Genomic DNA, 23,508 nt, shown 5'->3' on the forward strand with positions numbered 1-23,508 from the left:
TTGGACTCAATATTGTCCCAAGTTATCCTGAGAGAAGAAGAGTTTAAGACGTTTAAGAAGGAGATTTACATTCTGCTTGTGGAGGTTTCTAAAAAATGTCCCCCAAATCATTCATTCTGCCATGTGCTTTTACTCAAAGTAAGGAAGAATTTCAGATGACAGAGGAGTTTCAATCAATCAATCAATCATTATTTGTATCGCGCCAATTCATAACAAGTTTTATCTCAAGACACAGTCCGATGGTGGTGGCTGGGCGTCAGCGACGTTGGGTTGTAGAAGTGCCAGATCAACTTGCTGAAGGTTGTGGAAGCTCTGTCTACTTTGAAAGCCTGGCTTCTGCTGCCGGGACAAGGCCTCCTCAGCTTCAGTTTAAGTGATGCAGTTATCACATACAAGCTGATAATTTGGATTTGGCTGTATTTAATTCATCCTTTGAAGGCATCAGTGAATGATTAAATAAAAGGATTCAGTCAAAAATGTAAAAATCAGATGTTCAGCAAAAACATAATCCAAGACATATTGTATAATTTGGATAAAACCAAAAAAGTTTTCATGGCAAGTTAAAATTTAAAAATCACTTGGAACCACATGAGGCTTTCTTCAGACCCTGATGAACTTTTCTGTACAATAAACCATAACGTATAAGGTAATTGTATGTTGCATCAATCCAGGAAATATTCAAATTCAAGTATCAGAGACAATTTGTATATATATTTATTTTTAATTGGCAAAATATTGATTAAAAAAAAAATCACATTTGTGGCACTGATTTCAACAATTTTTGGTACAAAGCTCCCAAAGAGAATACCTTCTCTTCCTTGGTGGGTTATCTGTACACTGCATGTACCTGGTTGTATTTATCAGGTTTTTTTGGGGAAAGAAAAGATCTCACTGAGGATGTAGTCTTAAAAAGTTGTGTTACAAATATGATTCACTTAAGGTTAAATGGTTACAGAGTGTGAAAATTCAAACTACAATAGAAGCGATGTCTCTTGGGTTTAAGAGAGGATAAATCAAATCCAGTCCAACAAGATAAAGACAGATTCTTTTTTCAGGCATTTGACAAACACACTTTCCTGTATGTTAAGAGTGCTTCCACAAAGACGAGGAAGTGACATTTTCACTGACAAAGCTATCTGTGTGTCTGTTTCTGTCCAGAGTCCACAGATGAGGAGGTGGATAAGCTCCACTGTCTGAACCACAGCGGCTCCTCGGCCACCTACTCCGACTACTCTCCCTCACAGGGCTCCTCCGGCTCTTCCAACCCACCTGCCAACGCACACTCACACACTCTCTCTCACACACACCAACACCAACACCAACACCAACACCAACACCAACACACACCCGCCCTGACAGCCCCGAACAAGGACCAGGCTCCTCAAACACACTGGACCAACAGGTACACACACACACACACACACACACACACGCTTTCTTCATGTTCAATTTCATCACCGTCCCTCCCTCTGACTATCCATCATCACTTCTTCTTTTTTTTCTCTTCCTCCCCCTCTTCAATCTCCGCCATCTATCATCCATGTTTCCAATCACTCCATCCGTCTTCTCCTCCGTCCATCTTTCTGTGTCTTTCTCATCTCCTCTGCGCGCTCAGTCAAGGTCACAGACGCTCATTAGGATGCTGCTGACTTCGCTTCAGGATTCTCTCTCTTTCTCTTCTCTTCTCTTCTCTTCTCCTCTCTGCATCAAAGCTATCCGGTCTGGGCATCAGGACTATCTAGAGGAATTTATTTTTTACACCAAGAATGAAAAAGAAAGCAAAAACAAAGGGATATGGTCCTGTTACTGAAGTTCTTGCCCTGATTGCAGAACACTTATGATGACGTTTGACAGATCCAGAATGAAAAAAAAAATAGCATTAAAGGCTGTTTCAAAAAAAATGTTCTGACACTGTTTCAAAAAACGACGCAGCTATACACAACAACAAACACCTCAACTCAAACTACCTGCCATATTTATTTATAGCATTTCTGTATAGCTCCAAGAGACTGAAGAGTAGAGCACGATGGAGGTTATGCAATTTGACACAAAATATATTTAACATCATGACCTGATAAGTCCAGGTAAATTATATTTTAAAGCCACTGATGAATTATATTCCTCTGTTACACATGTACATGGTCTTATCAAAGCGAGGGAAAGAAGAATAAGATATAAGATTTAGTTGCATTGGAGCAAGTGTGCCATTACATCTTCTTTCTCTTGCTGCAGTTTTTTGAATTGCCCCGCTCCTACATAATGTGTGCATAACCAAAGCTCCTTATGTACACCATACTGAGCATCGTAATAGTATTAAGAGTTTGTTGCAATCCCAATGTGAAATATTGTCATTCACTTTCTGTAAGAATTTCCTGTGATTGGTGTGGTAATGCAAAAATGTCCAACGTGCATTTTCCCTATCTCAAACCAAATTTCTAGTAACATTTCTAGTATCACATTTACTGTATCTAGGTAGACTCCTCTGCTTTACAATCTTAGTATTGTTGACTATCCACTATGTAAAGGTGGATGTATTCAATGCAGAACCAAAAATGGGAGACAGATGTTATTTTATTTCCTCTCTAACACCAGAGGGTCTGTATAAAACACATTTTTTTTAAAGGACAGTGACCATAAGAATGCCTTCAGTAAAAACTAATTTCTCTGGGTCATTTGCTGCATGCCGCTCTCTGTCCCAAGTGCATGACTACAGGTTTAAAAGTTTGCTGTGGTATTTTTGACATTAAAGTAGTCATTTCACAAAACCCTGCAGTTATGCACAACATCTTTATATGTTTCTCTTTGTCTGCTTACTTGTGATATTTGCAAACTATAAGTGGCAATGAGAAAGTTATTAATGTATTCTGTGTAAGGCCTCTCTCTCTTATATTAGCTGCAGCAAATGTTTTTGGCTAAATGATGTTTCCGACATCAGAGAGGGAGAGTTATAGTGCCGTTGAGTGTGACTTAATAAAGCAGTAAATGTGATTTATGATTTTACTGCATAATCAGTTATTACTATTTTTTATCTTTGTAGACTGGCTCAGTCGTTCCCAAAGCCCATTGACTCCAAGCCCCTGCTGTCTCAGAGGGAAACCCCTCCATCAGGAACCCTGCAGCAGCGAGGGGATCGACGCCCGCTGAGCGAGCCTTTTGATTGGGCAGAAGCCCCTCACTATGACAACACAGGTTTTGATGCTGAGGAGTCTCCTCTGGATGGTCCATCCTCCAATACGAGTCAGGGAAACCCTCCGCTGGGCTCCAAACCCCGCAGCCAGTCCACACACGGGCGCCGCCCCCTCCTCAGGCAAGAGCGAATCGTAGGGGTCCCTCTGGAGCTGGACACCCAGACGCTCCCCTTCCACAGCAACCAACGCTCGACTCCTGACAATGACCAACAATCTGGACCTTCATCCCAGAATCCTTGGCAGAACTGGACCAGAACCCCAAGCCCCCTGGAAGACCGGACCGCTTTCCCTTCCAAACTGGATCTGACGCCCTCCTCCAGCCCCAACCCTGACCGCAAGGACGGAGACCCCAGGTAATTGAATGGAGCTCCAGCAGAAAAAATACCAATAATTTAGTCAGCCATGCAAGTGGACTAAATAAAAGACATGTGACATTGTTTTACCCTTTCATTTTTTAGACAAAGAATGTTTCTTCTTAGCTTCATAGCTTTGTCTTCTACAGATGACTATGCCAATGATTATCCTTTATAATACCCACAGACTTGAACATGGTGGAGGGCCGTTGCCTGGCAGCTGGTCGTACCACAACAACCAGGGAGACCAGAACAGAAAGGATCAGCTAACTGTCAGCGGGGGAAACAAGGTGACCGTGGTGATGAGTAAAAGCTCAGACCGCCTGTCTCCCATGATGAGGGAGACGAGATCCAAGTTTAAGAAGTCACAGAGCATCGATGAGATCGACATTGGCTCCTACAAGGTCTACAGGTAGGTTTTTTTTTTTTTCTCTCTCTCTATAACAGAAGTCGAGTGATTTTTAAAGCCCTTCCGTTGTGTCTTCTATCGTCAGTATTCCCGTGGACAGCTACAGTTCATCCATTGAGCAGCAGACAAGTCTGGACCGTCCCGAGTATTCTGGTTCTATGGAGCAGACCAACATGTCACGTTCACAGTCCGCCCCCATGTTAGACGATGAGCTGGGATTCCCTGGACACGGAGCCAGCAACCAGATGGGACAGAACCAAAAACCTTCCATCCCACATAAGGCTTATCATTTTGACCACAACTACAACCCCCAGGTAAGCAGCACTACCATTAAACTGTTTTATTTAGATTCAGGTATCTATCATTTGCTTTTGCTTTCTACCAACTTCTGAAGAAATCATCCGGCTTTTAGTCGCCTAAATACTCCACTTTGTTTACAGACGTCCTGGGTCTATATAGATAGATAGATAGATACTGTATTGATCCCAAGGGAAATTCAAAGCATCCAGTAGCAGGTTACAAGACATACATGACATGAAACATTTGTTACAAATTAAACCGCAAAACCAACGCCCCCCTCCCATACATATATTAACCTGAAAAAAGATTTAAAGAATACCCCTAGATGAAACAAACTTAAACTGTGCAATTAAAAATAGACTAAAAATATGGTGCTTAGCAGGTGATGCACAGAAGGTTGATAGATTCTTAAGTTGAAGGGCTTCCTGTATCGCACATAATAGAGCTCTATGAAACAGTGAGAGTAAACCAAATCAGTATATATGACAGACAACTAAGTCATAACTTCAAGCTCCAAAAGGCTGTGCTGAGCTACAGTTCAGAATAATAGTTAACAGTAGAAGTTAGAAGGAGCACCTTACCCATCTCCCTCTTTTCATGTTGTTGTTTGGTACATTACATTATAATAGGGAGTATGATGTCAGTCGCCGATGTTTATTTGTTGTGCCAAATCGATTTAATGCCGGCATCTAGTACACCTGACTTCTGATTCAGAGAAGAGGTTTTTTTTTTATTGGGCAGACTGTTGGACAAATTGACTTGTTTTCATTGTTCAACACCAGAGAAAATGGTGGCATTGTGGGAGTCATGAAACAAACATCGGTATCAGCAATCGGCTAAATTGTTATTTCAAACATCGTATCTGCATTGAACCTGATTTTCCCACTCGGTGCATCTCTACTTTTAATATACACCTGTACAGAAGAAATTGGGGTACTGTGTTAATAATTGTTCTTGGAGTTGAAGTTATTGTTTCATCTCATCATCTCGGCTTCACACCAAGATTTTAAATTTAAAAAAAAAAAGTTTAAATCCAGCTCTGACAAAATGAAAGTCTAAAGTCACAACAGTTTTGTATGATAGGAAACATGGCTGAAACTTTCATGAAATTACCGGTACACATTCTTACCAATCAGGTGACCATGGATCGACGGGTCCCTCCACCCTTCCCAAACACACCTGATTACGTCAACCACGCTACGAAGGCCATAGAGTACATCAACCAACCAGGGAAGACGTTACCCAAGGAGCTGGTGAGCCCTCGGTATCGTGCATATCCTCCGCTGGAGATGTTTTCTTTCCCCCAGTCACCAATCAATCAGGACGGACCTCCCAGCCAGCAGCAGCAGCAGCCAATCCCAGCGCAGCGCTCCAGACCAGGGTTTCTGAGGAGAGCAGATTCATTAGTGAGCTCTACAGAGCTGGCTTTGTTCCGCAGAGTCCATGAAGCCCAGCAGGAGGCGCTGCAGGAGGCTCAGTACAGACAGCAGGTAAGAGAGCTGTTGTCAAAGTGTTGTTCATGTGATTGTTGAAATGTGGGACAGTCGGCTAAAAGCTGGCGCTATCCTTGGGCCTTTAGGTCATGAAAATCATCTTGTATTTTGGAATTTGCTTTATTTCTGTATTAATTGATATTTGACTGTTTTATGCTCCAGTGGTCTGATGAAACTGTCCTCTTCCTCAGGCCGACCCCCCTCTTTACAGCCGGGCTCTTGTTTACTCCAGCCCCATGGAGCACGCTGCAATCACCAACATGTCTGACAACCAGAGCCAGATGCTGCACAATAAGAGGAATGGTCGCTACGACGATGACTATCCCACTTACCAGGAACAGAAGAAGCCCATGATTGGTTATCCAACTAAGAGTCTGACTCAGCGCCGCCCCCTGTCTGCCAGGAGTTACAGCACGGAGACCTACGGAGCATCTCAGGTAAACTGTTTGTCACGTAACCTGCTCATGTGTGACTAAAGAGTGATTTATGCTAGTATAAAAAAAGAAAATCAGATTCAGCTTACAATAAAGTTTTATTTTTGTTGACTTGTCTATAAATCAGAAACTAACGGGAGAAATCTTTTTCAAAACGGCCTTAGATGATGTATTGTTTGTCTGACCCACAGTCACAAACTAAATACTTTATTTTGAAATAAATAAAGGCCCAAAGAATCCCACAAAATCTTAACAAAAGAAAAACTGAATGGCTTGAAAAATCCAGTGCATGATATCAGGATGTTTCTGAAAGAAATCAGATTTTTGCACAGTCGATTTGTTTTTATTTTCCTCAAAATGAAAGGAGATCACATACTGTGTTTCTTTTGTTTGATCAAGAAGCTATTAGCCTAGGCATATGACGGATTGGAAGCATTTAATTCATCGTTTTTGCACTGATTACCTGGGTCCAGGTCATTGTAGTAGCAGTCTAAGCAGAGTAGCGCAGGTGTCCTTATTGCCAGATCCCAAGGTATTCCCACTACTATAAATAATCCTCGCAGCATGGTCTGGGTTTGCCCAGAGTCAGACTTTCCAAAAATAGTCGCAGAGAGATGTCCAGGAGAATACTGATCAGATGCGCAGAGCAACTTATCTGGCTGCTCTCAGCATGAAGGAGCAGGGCAGAGGAGGAAAGGAAAAGTCAGGAAACGAATACTGAGCACATATAACTGCAGTCTTAAGCCAACAATGCAAGGCAAAAGTAAATGTTGGATTATACATCACCTACCAGGGGGAAAGTGTCAACTTTTTTATGCAAAATCTTCTCCTTATGGTGCAGAATAATGTTTCCATTACTGCAGTCTAACCCTCTAAACACCACAGGATGTCTTTCTTGGCACTTTCAATTCTAATATAAGGAAGGCAGTCCTTCTGTCAACCCATCAGACTTTAAAATCATTAATCACCACTACAATAATTAATAAATAAAGAACAAAGGTTTGTACAGATGAGACCCATGTCCACCCTCCCCTGCAATGCTCTTTGATGGTGAACATGGTTAGCATTGTAAGTGTTGTCACATAGTTATCATACAGTAGTTGTTAATGTCACCTCTACATTCAAAGCAATCTGCCAAACGGGCCTGCGTAAAGCCTGCTATAATTTTGTTTTTGGCAACTTTTCATCAGTACAAAATGCTCAACTTTAAGCATTGATGTAAAGTTATTGTTAAATGATCAATTTGAGTCCAAAGTGTATACATTTTTAGGGCTTTTTTGTAGGTTTAGGTAATGATCGCTAATGTTCTGCTCCAGTATGTTCACCAGCTAATCGCTTACTCTGTTTGCTTTTAGCTGTTTATTGCAGTGTAGTTTTCTTAGAGTAAGATTTGTCTTTTGGTGAAAGCAACAACTTAAAAAAACTGGTGAACAAAAACATCCAGGCTGGGAGCCCCAAAATCCAAATCAAATAATAAGTCAAGGATGCTACATTGCATTTTATAGCTGAAGGGAACTGCATGTTTGATATGAATTCTCTATTTTACAAAGAGATAGGCATTACTCAGTCATAATGATAAGATATAAAGTGTTGGTTAATGCATCTTTAAATAAAAAACAAATTATGGTCTTTGAAAACGACTAACTCTTTGTCATCAGGCCCGGCCAGTGTCCGCTCGTCCCACCATGGCTGCCCTGCTGGAGAAGATGCCCCCTGACTACACCCTGGCAACCTGCCCTGAGAAATCCTCAGATGACACCATCAAAGTAAGACCCGTGGTACCACAGAAACCTGAAGACATCACCTCAAGGATGCCCGCCGACTGGAGGCAACAGCTACTGAGGCACATAGAGGCCAAACGACTGGACCGGGTAAGTCAGTGCAATACAGAGACACAACCAGGGACATGTGAACACACACTCACACAGCTTCCGGAGGCCCTCCTGTCTGTATCTGTGTAAGTCTGTGTTGTAAAGGTTGACCAGGTATGTGTTTGGCTGCATGTGTGTCCCATCCACACTGTCGCTCTGTCAGCCTGACCTACTGCACCCTCAGGAAAACACAAACTCTGAAGTATAAACCAAATCATTCTGCTTTGGACAGTAAAGAGACCTTGTGACATGTCGTCTATTTCTTTGTAATAAGAAAAATGTCACAAAAATGATGCCAAGCGTTTCATAGAAGTTCATGCAACAGTGTTTTAAACTATCTCTGTAGATTTGTGAAACAGCACCTATTCTGGTAGGGCTTTTGAGACGTTTTGATGTTTGATAACAGCAAAGCCGTACAATCATTCAAAAAAGAAAAGATCATCATGTAGAGAACTGCAAATGATAATTTTATTCCTTTGTTCTGGGCCACTTTCCTTGTTTTCCTACCTGTATGTCACCAGACAGACATGAGCAATCAATCTTGAGAAAGTCCCCGCAAGAAGGTGAACAAACATATTTTACAAAATGTCAAACTGATAATTCTTTAATCAGAGCCGGTGCCTCAACAGGCAGCCTACTCAGAGAAGAAAGGGGGAGGTCTGGAGCACAAACAATCAGAAACGCTTTTGATAATATGCAGAATTTTAATGTTCTGTTCACATCGTCATTCGATGAAAAAAAAACACCCACCAGGAAAAAAAACAAAAAGACAGAGCTGTGGGATGGAACAAAAATCAAGCATTGATACACATAGAAGAGTGTAAACAATTAAAGCGACTTATAGATTGTTGAAGCATCAGCGTATGTACCTACACACACTATCTGAAACTCTACACACTAATGTTGGAATGAGCCAGTTGTTGCTTGTATGACACGATGTTCTCTGTGTGTAATGACCGGTCACCAGCTAACATTTCTCTGTGCTTTCAGCAACTCTGCACTGTTGTTGTTGTTGTTGTTGTTTTATCAGTGTTATTGTTGTTTGTTTATCTGTTTGTTTGTTTGTGGAGCTCACAGTGTGTTGTCCCCACGCAGCTCCACCCTCCCCCTTACCCCCACCCCCCACATTCACTCGTGTCATGTGATGTTGTCTCCTCCAATCAGAGTGGTGTCCTAAAGCACAACACGCTCACGCTGGGCATGCTCTGTCAGGGCGGGGGGCACGGCCAGGGGCGCAGCAGCACTTTGAACTTTAATCTTTACAATAACACTAAGCATGATCCCCCTGCTGGCCGCTGGCTGCCACTACCTCCTCCTCCGTCTGCTAACGCTGTGAGTATCACTGTGGGAACGATGAACCCCTGCTCTCATTACTGCACACTAGGGTTGTCACGGTACCAGATTATGAACTTTGATACGACACCTGTGATATTAGTATGGTATCAAACGACATCAACCTCATCAATTACATGATTTCTATACTTGTTTCAATACCACAGCAACAAAAGAAAACAAGTCCAAGCCACCAAATATTGGATCATTTATTATTTTTAATGATCAAAAAATCCAGACAAACTTCTGACACTAAATTCTACAAAAACTCTGGCAACTTTTTGATACTGAGACATTGCCAACGAATATTTACACTTTAGACAGTGCTCTCTCTCTCTTTTTCTTTTAATATGACTGAAGATCTGAAATTTCCTTTTGCAGCTTTGGTACTTTTCAATAATAGGAATCATCAAAATAACGGAGATTGAATCATTTTTAAACTTGTGCTCTCGAAAGATTATTGAAAATGTTGACAGCCTTACAGCACACATGGGTTACAATCGAGAATATCTGCCCTGCCTCTGCACAAAACTACAGCTACAATGAACTACGACTTGACTGTGTACCATTATTTCTATTGTAACCAAGGTGTTCAGAACTGCCTTGACTATCAAACTCAGGCTGTGAGGGTCAATGCATCATAGTTTGTCTATTCAAATCTCATCATTTTTCAATGTATTGTAAAGTCTGGCTGCTGATAAACTACACTGGTATTGGTTTTCACACAACAGATTTTAAGGACAGACATGAAACAGCGATGACATTAGTGAAAACAAACATTTCCCTGCACACTTGTAAAATACTTTATTGTCTTAAGTCAGACTACAGGCAGATCTTTGTTGTCTGACTCTTGTGCATTTTCTTTACACCCCGCTCTATAGTTTGAGAGTTAGCTAATACTGCAGTTTGGATCAGACATGTTTTTTTTTAATAATTTCCCAGCCAGCTTTGTGCATGAACACACAATTTTCTATTTTGTACTACTCCAAACTGTTTGAAGGAGTCATGTCTCAGTCAGAAAAAGGTGATGTCATTCATTTCCATGAATCGATCAAGGTTCACCAGTGTTGGATTAGAAATGAATGACTGTAGGTTTGTTTTTTGTTTTTTTTGGAAGAGTCAATCCAATCTGCAATCAGATCGCACATACATTCTTGATATACAATATCAAGAATAGTGATATAAAAACATATAAAACTGCAGAAGAAAGGGAAAGGTCTGCACACTGTTCAGCTCCCAATGAGCAACTTTGTTAAGGGCAACGTTTTGATCCAAAGGATTTTCATCAGCTCAAAGTTTAAACCTTTTTTGTCCTGCACCTGTAAGCAATTTACTTGGATATGCATAAAAATAGTTAAAAAAAAGATTTTGAAGGTATTTTTTATTATGCTCATAACTTGATAATGAGCTATAAATATATAAAGAATGTTAATCTTTTAATGTTGGGAGCTTTAAATGAGGGTCCATTGTTTATGTTGGTATTTGTCAGCTGCCACAGCATTAAGAACATGATGTCTGTTTATCAAACTGCTCAACAGTTACTTCACTTCAAATGGAAAAATGATTTACTCATCTGTTACAGTCCAACAGTTTCCATTGTTAAAACAACAGAATCTTACATGACATTCATTTTAACCCGCCTGAAACCAAGACAGTGAAAGGCCGATACATTAAAAGAATGATTCAAAGTAGATCTTCATTTTCAGTAATGGTCATTGTGTCTCTCTGTCTCTCTGTTAGACCCCCTCTCAGCAGGCTGCTATGCTGGACAACGACCAGGAGGGGGTGTCAGGGAGCAACCAGTGGGCTCCTTACTCACTCGGCAGGAGGGACGTCCCACCTGACAACCTCATGAAGAAGGTACTAGCTTGCTAGTCTAACCCAGCAACGCTTTCCTCTGGATTTATAATGCAACGTTTTTAACTTGCCTCTCCTCTGTCTGCAGAGTGCCCACTCCCACAACCAGTCCCACCAATCACACAACACACACATGATCGTCACCTCCTCTTCCTCTTCTTCGTCCACTACACCTCACCGAGTGGTCGGGCAGCAGGTCTACGATGGGATGATGAACAAAGGGGGCCAATACCAACCTGGGATGCCCCTGTCAGTGGTGCCTTCTGGGGGGCAGTACCAAGGCAACATGAGTCAAGGTAAAAGGGAAAAAACTTGTTCATTTGTCGCTCATATTGTACATATTTCTTAGGGAAACAGCATAGGTAGGCTGGAGATATAAATAAATTGGGAAGCAAATAACATAACTGGTTGATATTGATATATGAGTTTTTGACCATTTGTTTCCCCTGTCCAGGACATCCTGCTCCTGGACAGGCTTACCAAGGATCCGGCTTGCCCATGGCCCTCTCCCCATCAGGGAACCAACCCCAGTACAACCCCCACTCCTCTCACTCCTCCCATCAACCCTCCCTCCCCGCCACCAACCCCCAGTACCACAATCAGGGCATGGTCCACAGCAACCAGGTCGTCATGACGCACACTAACCCGCGGCCTCAGAGCGCCCGCTGCCTGCTGCAGACTAAAGGCCAGAAGAGCACGGATGGTTTCCAGGAGCAGGTATCCGTCTGTCTGACCATTTGTCTGTTTGTACTGCACACTATCTTGGAGGTCTGCGCAACACAATCAGTTAGTAAATTAGTTTGTAACTGTGACAAAGTAAAATTTTGCAATATTAAAAATAACAGTTGATTAAATGCTAAAAGCTAACATTCATTTTATGCAGTTGCTCTTTTAATTAATGTTATATCAAGTAGATGTTATTCATGTATGAAATAGATTTGAGTTATTCAAAGCACTTTACAATTGAGTGACCAGCTGATAATAACAGGGTGCATTTAGAGACTAAGTCCCATGAATATTAATCTAAATGAACAAGTGAAATTATACAGAGATCTACTTCAGTAAGTCAGAAAAGAAGCTGCCAAGCTGGAAAGCATACTGTTTTAAACATGTAAGAAATGGTCGTATGAACATTAAAGTAGACTTCTAAAAGAATCAGAATAATAGTTTCTATCCATATACGTAATATGGTCATTTAAGTTTCTAAAAGCTTTTCTGATATTTCTCTGATACTTGATCAAAACATCAACTGATAAAGTCCCATAGCAGCTATTCGGCTATCTACACTCAGTGTTAGCATAGTTATTAACAATCACATACAGTAAAGGTTAACATTGAACACTATGATTTTTACATTTTGTCGGCTGCAGTTTGTCGGAGTTCGATGTGAGCTGTATTTGATCCTTTTTATCCGTGGGTGTTTTAGGGTTCCCAGAAGGAGTTTAGTCCTGTAATGATGGAGAACAAAAAGGACATCTCAGCTAACAATGCATGTGGGGGCTAACTATGACGTGGAAAGCAGAGTGATTTTAATTTGATATTGCATCACCAACCAAAATGAATATTTTCCAATAGTGGGGCTGCTTTTACCCGCTCTGATTCCGATTTAAAAAACAAAGGTTATTTTTGAAAGTAGGAGGTTTTATTTGCACTTATAATTTCATGGACTCTTCATGAGACCCTGACTATAGATATTAGCTGTATTTTTCTGATCAGATTCTCATGTCAGTAAGTGGATTTTGAAGGCTTCACATAAGGCCATCAAGCAGTTAACAATAACTGGGACATCTGTGAGTACTTTTAGCCACCTAACAGCAACAGTTTGTGCAGAAACGGGTCTAGAAAAAGAAACGGAGGCGTCGATCTAAATCTGAGATATTTCACAGATGGAGATCACTGTACCAGTTTAGGTTGAAACATGAAGTCATTCACACCGCTCAGATTAGCTCATCCTCCTGCAGGTTTTTTTTTTGGTTTTCCCCTTCCTAGTGAGAGACAGCATTTATAGTCCCTCAAAGAAAAACTCTGATGAGGATATGTGTGGCTCAACCATCGTTACCAGATAACTGCAGACCTCCAACATAGCTGCCAAAACGTGCCAAAACATCGCATGAAGCACTGTTGTGCATGTTGTCTATCTACCACAGATGGTTACGATCTTTGTATTTCACTTTCACTTGTCTTTCTTTTTTTTTGTTTGTTTGTTCTGTCTCTCTGTTTCTGCCCCTCCTCTCTCTCTCTGTAGTTGTGTGTGAGAATAGAGAAGAACCCTGGTCTTGGTTTCAGTATCTCTGGTGGCATCAGTGGCCAGGGGAACCCCTTCAAACCTTCCGACATGGTACGACCCGACCCGGCCAGCCAGCCTATCACAGCCTCCCCCGGCTTTACCTCAGAGTTGCCATGGAAACTGCTGCTCGTTACCGCAGTGTTTCGTGCATCTGTCCGTACGTCTGTGTGTCTTAAGGGCAGCAGTTGACTTGGTTAACTTTGAGTCTGTGATCCTATACTGCAGACTATTTGGAAAAAAAAACAGTTTGATTGTTAATTGGGTGAAGAAGCCAGAGGTTTGTAGGTAAAATATGCCAAAACACAAGTTCTTAACATACTGTAAATCCTGTAAAACATAAAAAAAACAGGAAGGTAGACTCCAGAGAAATGATAATAGTTAGGTAATCTTCAAGTTTAGGGCTGTAAATACATTCTTTGTATCATTAATAGTAAGTCATTCTGTGTTTGGGTCATCTCTACAGTGTTCTCCTCCCTGGAAAATGAAGTCACAGCCCCACTTTTGAAATACAATCACTGCAAAAGGTGCCAAACTCTTTTCCTTCTGAGTTCAGCCGTTTCTCAAAGTGTGTGCCGCCACAGAGAGCCTGTTTGGCTTGCAGATCCCTCAGGCCTCCTGCACATGACAGCCTGTCCTAGAAACACGCTGCTATAGTCGGTCTAAAGGAGCGGTGCCGCTCACAGAGCTCTGACGGCTATTTTAAGAAGGCTGCTTTAGTACTGGGACACCGTGGGTTGAGTTTTTTTTTTTTTTTTTTTTTTTTTTTTTAGATGTTCAATACTTTGATGCGAGGATGGGAAGTATGGCAGATTTCACTGACTGTTATTTCAGATGTTGAGTAACTGACAAGACAGCTGGTCTATAAATAGAGAAGGGCTCTTTTAAACGTTCAGCCTTTGTGCGGCCTATGTGACAAACGATGAATTCATTTAAGTCGGGGGTGTGAAGTGATAACAGAAAGTGTCAATTCATCATTTCACTTTAGTTTTATGTGGACAAGTAGTGACTCAGTTGCTGACTGGTACAGTTATTTAATCATCCTCGTCTCCGCTCGTGTTCATAAAGTTTCCATCAGCCGCTGCTTGTCCGTTATGAATGCCGTGTTACACAGCAGGACATGGTGCCAATGGCAAATGAGAAGCAGATAAATGACATTAAACATAAATTATATTGATATGTTTTCAAAAAATCAGAACATGCTTTATATAGATTACTTTAAATTTTGGACTGCTTTGTGATATTTCACTATGAAGGTTAAATTTGACCTTTACGATCACACTGCAGTTTTTGAAAATGTCAGTGAATGATCAACAGTGACAGTGTGTGTTACCTGCTGATCCTCCAAGTATCTGCAAATGTTGATCATTCAGTCAGTCATGAGAGCAAGTACAGCTCAAATGTAAACCGTCTAAAGTGAAATATGGGGAATATGCATTTCCTATGTGTGTTGTGATATAAATACAGTTATCATCTCTTTAAACCCTGTTGTAACGTCCCTGCATGCACGTGAGGCGCCTTGCTGAAGCAGTTGAAGCTTTCTTTCATGTTTTTTTGTTCTATGATTGTCAGCTCAGGGATGATTCGTCAGCAGTTTAAGCTCAAACAAATGCAGACGCCTTTAATATTCTTTTGATCATCATGGCCTACTTATGAGAACTTACTTTGCCCAACCCTTTCTACATTTGTTTCTATTTTAATTCAGAGTAGACGAAGCCATTTGTAAAAGTAGGAAAAGAATAGTTTGAACCGTCTTTATGTCTTTATGTGTACATTTTATTTAGAGACCCAGGTCTGAATAAGCCAAAGTTCAAATAGTTCTAAAGGTCTGTGAATAGAAACAGCATGACTGATAAATTATACATCTGTGGGTTTGATCCCCTGAGTGTTGTTCCACAGGACTGTGGCTCCCTCTTGTGGTCAGCTTGTTGTTTGCGCCCATACCTTTAATGTATCTTAGCTACACTTTTAGCCCAAATAAATTAGTGAAATTTAAATCTATTAAATAAACTTCTAAAAGATAATTTATATTTGATAAATAATGACATCCTGTTAGAGCAGCGTCATCTTTAAAATAGCTTTAACCATGACAGTTTGAAGTGGAAGGTCTGTTATCTGCACTCAAGTTCAAACAAAAAACATTTTCTCTTCAATATTTTGTACATTTCTACTCAAGCCTTTAAAGGGACAGTGTACATTTTTTCATTATTATTAGGACTCTAATTTCTTTGACCTAAATCTCTTTAAATTGTTGCCCACAACATGAATCATTTTCTTTAAAAAATCCTCAATCCTTAATTATATTTATATTTTCCTTTAAAAATCAAGGACTCAGCTGCTGACTTATCTTATTCACAAGTTTTCTGTAATTAATTAGATTTTTTTTTCTAACTAATTCAAAAGAAACATTTTCAAACAGGATTATTCTTGTGACATCAAATCCAACAAGAGCTCTGAGAGAAGAACAAGAAGTCAAGATCAGGTGTCTGAAAGGAAGAAACGACAATGATCTTGTGAGATGACTTCAAAGACCACCTGTTTCTCTCAAAGCCACTGGGTCAGGTTTACTTCTAGCTAATTAGGATTCAGTGAGTCGATTCAGTGACTCAGTTCCTGTATTGACAGGAGAGTGATCCCGGGCTTTGATGGATTAGCTTCTCATGCTCCATGTAAGAACACAAGACGGGGGTTAAAGGGGCCCAAGATGGATTATTAGTCACATCTGAGTCATGAGCGTCTGAAAATCCAATTTTCTTTTCCTGGTGTTCCTAAATCTGCTGTCTTTGCACACTGAGCTGCTGTCTATAACGAACATATTTATTAACTTTCATCTTTTAGATACAACTATATCTATGTTATCACCAAGCTGCAAAAAACACACCCCAATATTTCCTGGTTTTTGTAACTGAGTACGAAAACTGTCAAACGTAGCGATACAAAAAAAAACATACATCTTCAACATTTGTGAAAAATTCTAAAATCTTGAAGATAGCAGGTTTTTTGCAGGGGACTGCAGCTTTGTGTTCAACTTTATAGTGTGCAAAAGTAAAATCATTGTGACTAACAATTTTCAGCTGCTAACAAATACATTTGTAATGTACAGTGAGCTCCATCACACAACCTGACTGCAACTAGTCCTTCAATTTAAAAAAATATGCTTTCTCGGGCCCTGGAGGGATTTTAATGGACATAAAACATGACTAAAATCAGCTGACCAAGTCCATGCATGTGGAAACTGGTCGTTCAAAAGCTAAAATGAATATTTTAGCCGCTTTGGATAGAATATTAAAACATTTTCAAGCCACATTTTTTGATTTTATAAGCGTATGAGGCTCACTGTATAAGCTCCAGTGTTATTGTGAATAGCAGCTAAACTAATACTTCTAACACACACACCTTTTTTTAATATGCAATATATGTGTTTGTTCCTGCACTCACTCACAGACTGTAGTATGTAGGTGCTGCTGCACTCTCAATACTACATCACATTGTATTTTTTTTTAGTTTTTTTGTTTTGGGCTAAATGGTGTCACCTAAGCTCACCATTGTGCGTTCAACACGTGCACAACCTGTTGAACCACGCTGAGCGGACACAGCTGCATCGTCCCACACTCTGTGTGTGTTCAAAAAACATCTTTCAGCTCTCGATGCAAAGATGTTGGTGTTTTTACAATCTCTGCCTTGGGTAATCGAGGTAAAATATCGGGGATGAATTATCTTCTGCCCTCCCTGCTACCTACTGCTTTCCCCTAAAGTCAGTACCCATCCCACACCTATTCTTCTCCCCCTCTCCTTTATATAGTAACTTTATTTATCGACTTTTTCTCTCTTTCTAAACTCCTGTCTACTGTATATAGGCCTTACATGCATAGAGAGATTATGAACCATTCTGACATGTATAATCGATGTCTTTGGGAGGAGTGTTTCATTCAGCTTCTGTACATTTAAAAAAAGATGCAAATAGCAAGTAAATCTTGAAATTGCATGCCTCTCTAAATTGAAAACAAAGACAATTTATTTGGTGAACTCCCATATATATTTCTGGCAGAAATGTTATTTTTTAGAGGGATGGATATTGAGATGAGAATGAGAAAGGCAAAGATTCTAAACCATCGTGTCCCTGTGTTGTCCTAACGGTGTATCATTTTGACTTATAGGGTATCTTTGTTACTAGGGTACAGCATGACGGGCCCGCCGCATCCGCCCTGCAGCCTGGAGACAAGATACTGCAGGTAACGTCCTCTTACTCATCGACAAAAACAGAAACAGAGGCTCTTTTTGACTGTTTTTATCAGGCTTCAGCATTTCCCTCCCACCCCATGTATTCTACTTTGTGTGTGTACCTGTTGGTCCATTTATCAGGCATGACACCCCCCTCCCCCCCCAACCTCTCTCATTCATTAGTAGCCATAAACTTTGAAGCCAAGCATCACAGGGAGAGCTGAGTAGATGAAATCAAAACGATTGTATCCTGTAATCACACTTGAACCTGCATTCTCAATTACTGAACTATTTAGTAAATAAATGTCGTTTTCTGAGTAAAATAGTCAGTTATGTTTTAGGGTACCGCTACCTGTCTGATTTGCACCACAGCCTGTTGGCAAGGATTGTCATGTAACATTGTGTATCAGCCCAGTTGTACAAATGTAGTCACTACTGTTAAAAAACAAAACAGGAAGGGGACAGCCGAAATGGAAAATGGGTCTTGAAAAGGGGGTTTCTTAAAAAAGAGGGTTTCAGCACTATGGTTGATTTATTTTACTGTCTATGGTAAGAAACAACACTGAAAGAACAGTCGGCAACAGAACGGTTTTGGTTACTACTACTGAGGGACTGCAAACATTTAAAAAGATTTAGCAGATATGACTTAGCTAACTCTTTCATTGAGGCAGATTTTTGGCCCAAGTTCAACCTCGAAACACGTTTAAAAAATGAAACTAAACCAAATAAAAACCTCCTTTAAAAGCAAAGTATGTGTATACATGCAAATATTTTTCAATGTTTTTTAATGTAAAAAAATAAGATTCTGATCAACATGTAACTTCTATATGCATGAGATGTAGAAAAATAGTTATCACTGCAGAAAATAACAAAAGTTACCAATCATAGACTTACGTATAGATTTTAGCGAATCAGGCGATTGCTCATTGATTTCCAATGACTGGTCTCACAGTAAAGCTGTTTGTTTTTACTACAAACAATGCGACATGTTTCCAGGTCATACTGCAAACCAGACTCATTTGTTTGACTGTTCCCAATCTGCATGTACATTATCTGACAGCGTAATTACTCTTTTTATTCAAAACGTTTCAATAAGATTGACATCTTATTATTATTATTATTTACCTCAACACAGTTTACAGCATGTTGTTGTGGTGAGCTCATCAAAAACAGGACTAAGAAGTCAAAGAAGAAAATAATGAACATCTGGACATTCAAATAATACAAGTAAAAGTATGAATACATTATGTAAGCGACGTTGTACATTTTATACCTTCTACAGCGTCACATACAGAGCTTAACCTTGAGACCTTTCAGCATTTTATTCTGTAAAAAAAACTGCAATGATTACTGCAGTTAGCAGCTTTTTATACGATGTTCATTTTCATGTGATATCTTTGTTTCTCTTAAACACAAGTCTTAGTCAGTAAAGTAAACATGGATGCTTCCCTTGTTAACATGAGCGACCAATTTAGATTTTTCCAGAGTCAGCATTAGCTGTTGAGACAACCTTCACTCCAGTGTCGATAAATCAAAATGAATCAATAAACACTTCACAGAGTAATAACGAATATTGGATTTTGGTGTTTAGCATAGCTTTTATTTCAAAGTAGGAGCAGAATTGATCTCGCACAGATCCTTGAGCATTACACCGTCAGGTCAGAATAAGCGATACCACAAAGGATTTACCTCCCGTCTATCATTCCCATCATGTTTCCCCTCCCCTCTCTCCCCCCACCACCTTCTCTCCACAGATGTACAGTATAGCTGATGAACTCATCTAAAAGCCCTTTTTTGTCTTTACCCCTTCTCTCTCTACAGCATGACTGTGTAGCTCCTCCTCTTCTCTCTCTTTTCCCCAACAGTGATGTGTTTCTGAGATAATGATGGCAGTGACCCTCCATCCTCCCCACAACACACACATTGACATAAATTCTGCAACACATACATCCACGTACACACACACACACATGCTGTTGACTGTGCTGCGTGTTTGCCTTGCAGGCTAACGGACATAGTTTTTTACACATGGAGCACGAGACAGCCGTCTCTCTGCTGAAGAGTTTCCAGCGGATGGTGGACTTGGTGGTTCTGAGGGACAGCAGCGCGCGCTAGAAATAGTTTTATAACAAACAAAACAAACAAAACACAACAACGCTTCTCTACTCTGCTCATCGCCATCCCACGCCACCCCCACCTGCCCTCCGCTGGAGGCTTGTGGAACTGAAAAAATGAGCCGCCTTTTTTTTACCTTTTTAGGGAAACACACAGACGTTTATTTGCCTATTGCTGGACCAAAGGCAAATACTAGTGCCAAATGTACCATAGGAAACATATCGGCTCCTCTGTCCACCAGCGGTCAGGGACCTGATCGACAAGTAGGCGGACCACAAGAGGACTTTGAGTTCCAACAGGGCTGCTGCAGTTAGGATTGTGTGGCTGGTTTCTTAATTAGGCAGTCATCTGATCAGTCTGAATACTTTTGGTTTTGTTACAGTTCTCTTGTGTTTTTACTTTCCTCTTCTGACTTTTATTTTACGGTCCAGGGTAAATTTAAATTATTATTTTTTTGTCATTGGTGTAGCACATGATTCAGATACACGTTCTTCCTTGTTCTTCTTTGCTTCGTCCAGTGCTCTTTTGTTCTCTTTCTGTTTTTCTCCCCTCTTTGTCTTTTTCTTTCTTTTGCAGTCCTATCCTCTGTTCTGCCGTTGTTATTGCCTCCAGTGTACAGAAATTGAAAACTTAAGACGTTCTGCCTTGTGTACATATACAGAGCTGCAGTTTTCTCGAGCTGCATTCTCCCCTGGAGGCCTGGACACACACTTTATGACTCATATAAATACTGTTGATAAAACCACAGTCTGACTTCTCTCTTATGAACATACAGGGATTATTTCTCAAAATGGACAATTTTATAAAGTATATCACCACTTTTTTTTTTCCTGTAAAGAAAAAAAACCCACTGTTCATAGTTCACAACAGCTCCTTGTTTTATTTGTTTTGAAAAGAAGAAACTGTTGCTTGCACATTTGTGCTGAAAAGAGCTAAAGCAATATTTCTGAAGCTCGGCCTATTGATGTTTTTCAGTAGAGCCGAACTTTTCCTGCAGTGCCATCTATTGAGAAAGTCATGCTAATGTTTACACACACTGCCATGCACATCAATACATATTTAAAGAACACCTATGAGCCCCCCATACACAACACACATGTGGTGGTGAGCATAATGAAGTACTGACTATAATCTAGCCTGGTTCTCAAATTTAACCTGAGTCACTCTCACCCACACTGTAACATTATTTGTAATATCTGTGCCATATTTGAGGTCCTGTTTTGTATTTTTCTTACTCCCCTTTTAGCTGTTTTACTTATATGAAAAAATCAGAGCATGCTTTAATATCATTGGCCACTGTCAGCCAATCATTTTTCTGTATGCTTATTACGTTTTCCACTCTGCAGAAGACTTCAGATGTAATATACCACCAAGTTTCAGTGAGACTGATGTTCTGTATTTGGTGCCATGCGGTCCATCTGCCTCCCTCAGATCAGAGCTGTACCTCTTTGTGGCACAGATCTGAGCTGCACATAATGAGAGCAGCCGCATGGAGGGGAACATTTGTGTCCAACAGCAAGAAAAGGGTCACTAAAGAAGGTACAACACAGTGTAACAGTCTTAATGGGTGAATCTATAAGAATGAGATTCTCTCTGTTTAGAAAATCAGGGAAACATCTGATCTGTGCCACAAAGAATTTTGGCAACACTCAAAGTTTCAGTGTCACTTTTCGTCACCTAAGGAGACGCTTACTAACTCTAGGAGTACATGGTAATTAAAACTGACCAACGTTTTTGGTGAATGTTAAAAATGATTTGTGAAAAGGCCGTAGCTGTGTTTTGGATTTTGACATTTAGAAAAGTGGGGGTAACAAAGAAATGTAGACTCAGATGTGGAAACTGTGATTGTATGACTTTTTTTTTTTCCCGGAGCAATAGGAAGCAAAATCTGACCTTCATGGCCATGCTCCTGAAATTGTATTGACCCGACGGAGAGACAAAAAAAAAGATAGAGAGAGAGTGAAGACTTTCATTTTATGTCTCAGTGTAAATGCAACACGTGTCTTAAAGACATCTCACAATGGTGAATTATGTTCTGTTCTGTACAACATCTGATGTTTTCATCCAGAGCAAAACAACACCCCTGTCTTTTGCTTTTACTTGACATGACAGTGTCATCACGTGACCATTTTGTGTCAGCCCTTCTAATAAGCGTCAGAATTTAGTTATTTAAAAATAAGGGACACAAAATGGCACAGCTTGGACTTGTGGTTAAAAGACCACAGGTACCCACCCGACCCCTATTTAGAGTTTGAAATATCAAAGATATTGTGACGAGAACAGAGAAAAAGGTTTGATAATATAATTATTTTTTATTACATGTTTCAGGTAATTCTTTCTAAATATATTGATATACCTTAGCTTTGCTCAAAAATTGTGATATTTTATAATAATGACACTTATAATAAAGTTATGGATGGAAGTACGCACAGTATGACTTGGAGACCTACACATGTTCTATCCAAAACTGTATAAAATGTATTTCTACTGTAATTGTGAATTTGTGTTATACAAATATATATTATATATATGTATATGACTATAAAAACAGTCATTTTCTATGTGTTTAAACTACATAAGAGCTGAACAAATGCTGAGGGCGGTGTCACTGTACATAGCTGTGAATGAAATCCAATTTAAAATGACTCATATTGATTGTGAATGTACTCATGCTTTTCTGCAGTACCTACACCTACCCAACTTGAATGCTGCTTCTTCTGTTGTGTGACAAAAAGTACTTTGACCTCTGAAGAGAGAACCGCTGTCGAGTTTTAAGTTGGACAAATTTTAGTGACGATTTAACAGCACTATTTATTTCTTTATTTATTTGCACATGCAAGTTGAAATCCTTCCAGTTTTAAGTTTGAGTATTAATGCGGAGAAATGTAATTGCAGAAGTATATATAATATATATCATGTGTTTAGAATGCATTTTGCAGACGCTATCTGTACATACTATTTAAGATACAGTTTTTACAAAAAATAATATATGTATAAAATTTAAAAAATGCTGTGCAGCGATTATACTGGAGCCATTTTGGGCTTTGGGACGTACCATTTTTTCAGTATATAAGAGGTGTTTTGAATAATGTACTAAAGTCTCTATTGTACAAATAATAAAAATGTCACTATTGGTAATATGGGTTCCTTGTGTTCCAATGGGCTCTGTCTGTAGGAGAGGGGGGGGGGGGTGATATCTCTTTCTGATCCTCTGAGTTTTTTATTTCTTTAGGAAAGAAAGAAAGAAAGAGGTAAGTAGTCATGGGGTTGTGAGACAAATGAAGAATTGGGTGGAGAGACATGGAATGAAAATGGAAGATTTTGTAAGAAGTACACTGTAAAAAAAAACAACTAGTTGTTATAACTTAGAGTTAGTGTCCGGGCTGCCTTAAAATTTTAAGTTAACTGAACTTTAATGATAAGTTGAGATAAATTTGTGATTATTCCAAAGAAATTAAATTTTCTAGTCAAATAAACTTGACATCAAGTCAGTTCTACTTAAATCTTTAAGTTAACTAAACTTTTGATCACAATTCAGTTCCTGTGAAATTATCTAGTTGAGGCAAAATTGTCTTTCAATTTATTTTGACTTGAAATCAAAAATGAAAAATACTTGATCAAAAGATCAAAAATAAAAACAGGTAATTTACA

At 39.7% G+C, this 23,508-nt stretch overlaps 1 protein-coding gene across 10 annotated transcripts in view; it reads left to right on the forward strand.

The window, feature by feature from the left end:
- The window catches only part of lrrc7 (leucine rich repeat containing 7), a 124,095-nt gene extending 101,100 nt beyond the window's left edge, over nt 1-22,995 (forward strand). For 2 of the 10 annotated variants that reach the window (XM_061034507.1, XM_061034505.1), the window contains 14 exons: nt 1,159-1,402; nt 3,038-3,541; nt 3,729-3,953; nt 4,036-4,264; nt 5,387-5,740; nt 5,935-6,180; nt 7,836-8,048; nt 9,213-9,380; nt 11,121-11,240; nt 11,326-11,533; nt 11,692-11,954; nt 13,483-13,575; nt 17,679-17,753; nt 19,747-22,995. In XM_061034507.1, the coding sequence (XP_060890490.1) occupies nt 1,159-1,402; nt 3,038-3,541; nt 3,729-3,953; nt 4,036-4,264; nt 5,387-5,740; nt 5,935-6,180; nt 7,836-8,048; nt 9,213-9,380; nt 11,121-11,240; nt 11,326-11,533; nt 11,692-11,954; nt 13,483-13,575; nt 17,679-17,753; nt 19,747-19,857 (3,053 nt within the window). In that variant the 3' untranslated portion in view covers nt 19,858-22,995. Of the gene's footprint in view, nt 1-1,158; nt 1,403-3,037; nt 3,542-3,728; nt 3,954-4,035; nt 4,265-5,386; nt 5,741-5,934; nt 6,181-7,835; nt 8,049-9,212; nt 9,381-11,120; nt 11,241-11,325; nt 11,534-11,691; nt 11,955-13,482; nt 13,576-13,987; nt 14,049-17,678; nt 17,754-19,563 lie in introns of all 10 variants that reach the window. The other 8 variants (XR_009672254.1, XR_009672256.1, XM_061034508.1 and 5 more) reach the window with 8 other exon arrangements.
- The last annotated feature ends 513 nt before the right edge of the window (nt 22,996-23,508 follow it).

Source organism: Labrus mixtus, chromosome 3, assembly GCF_963584025.1.
Source record: "Labrus mixtus chromosome 3, fLabMix1.1, whole genome shotgun sequence".
Taxonomy (NCBI): domain Eukaryota; kingdom Metazoa; phylum Chordata; class Actinopteri; order Labriformes; family Labridae; genus Labrus; species Labrus mixtus.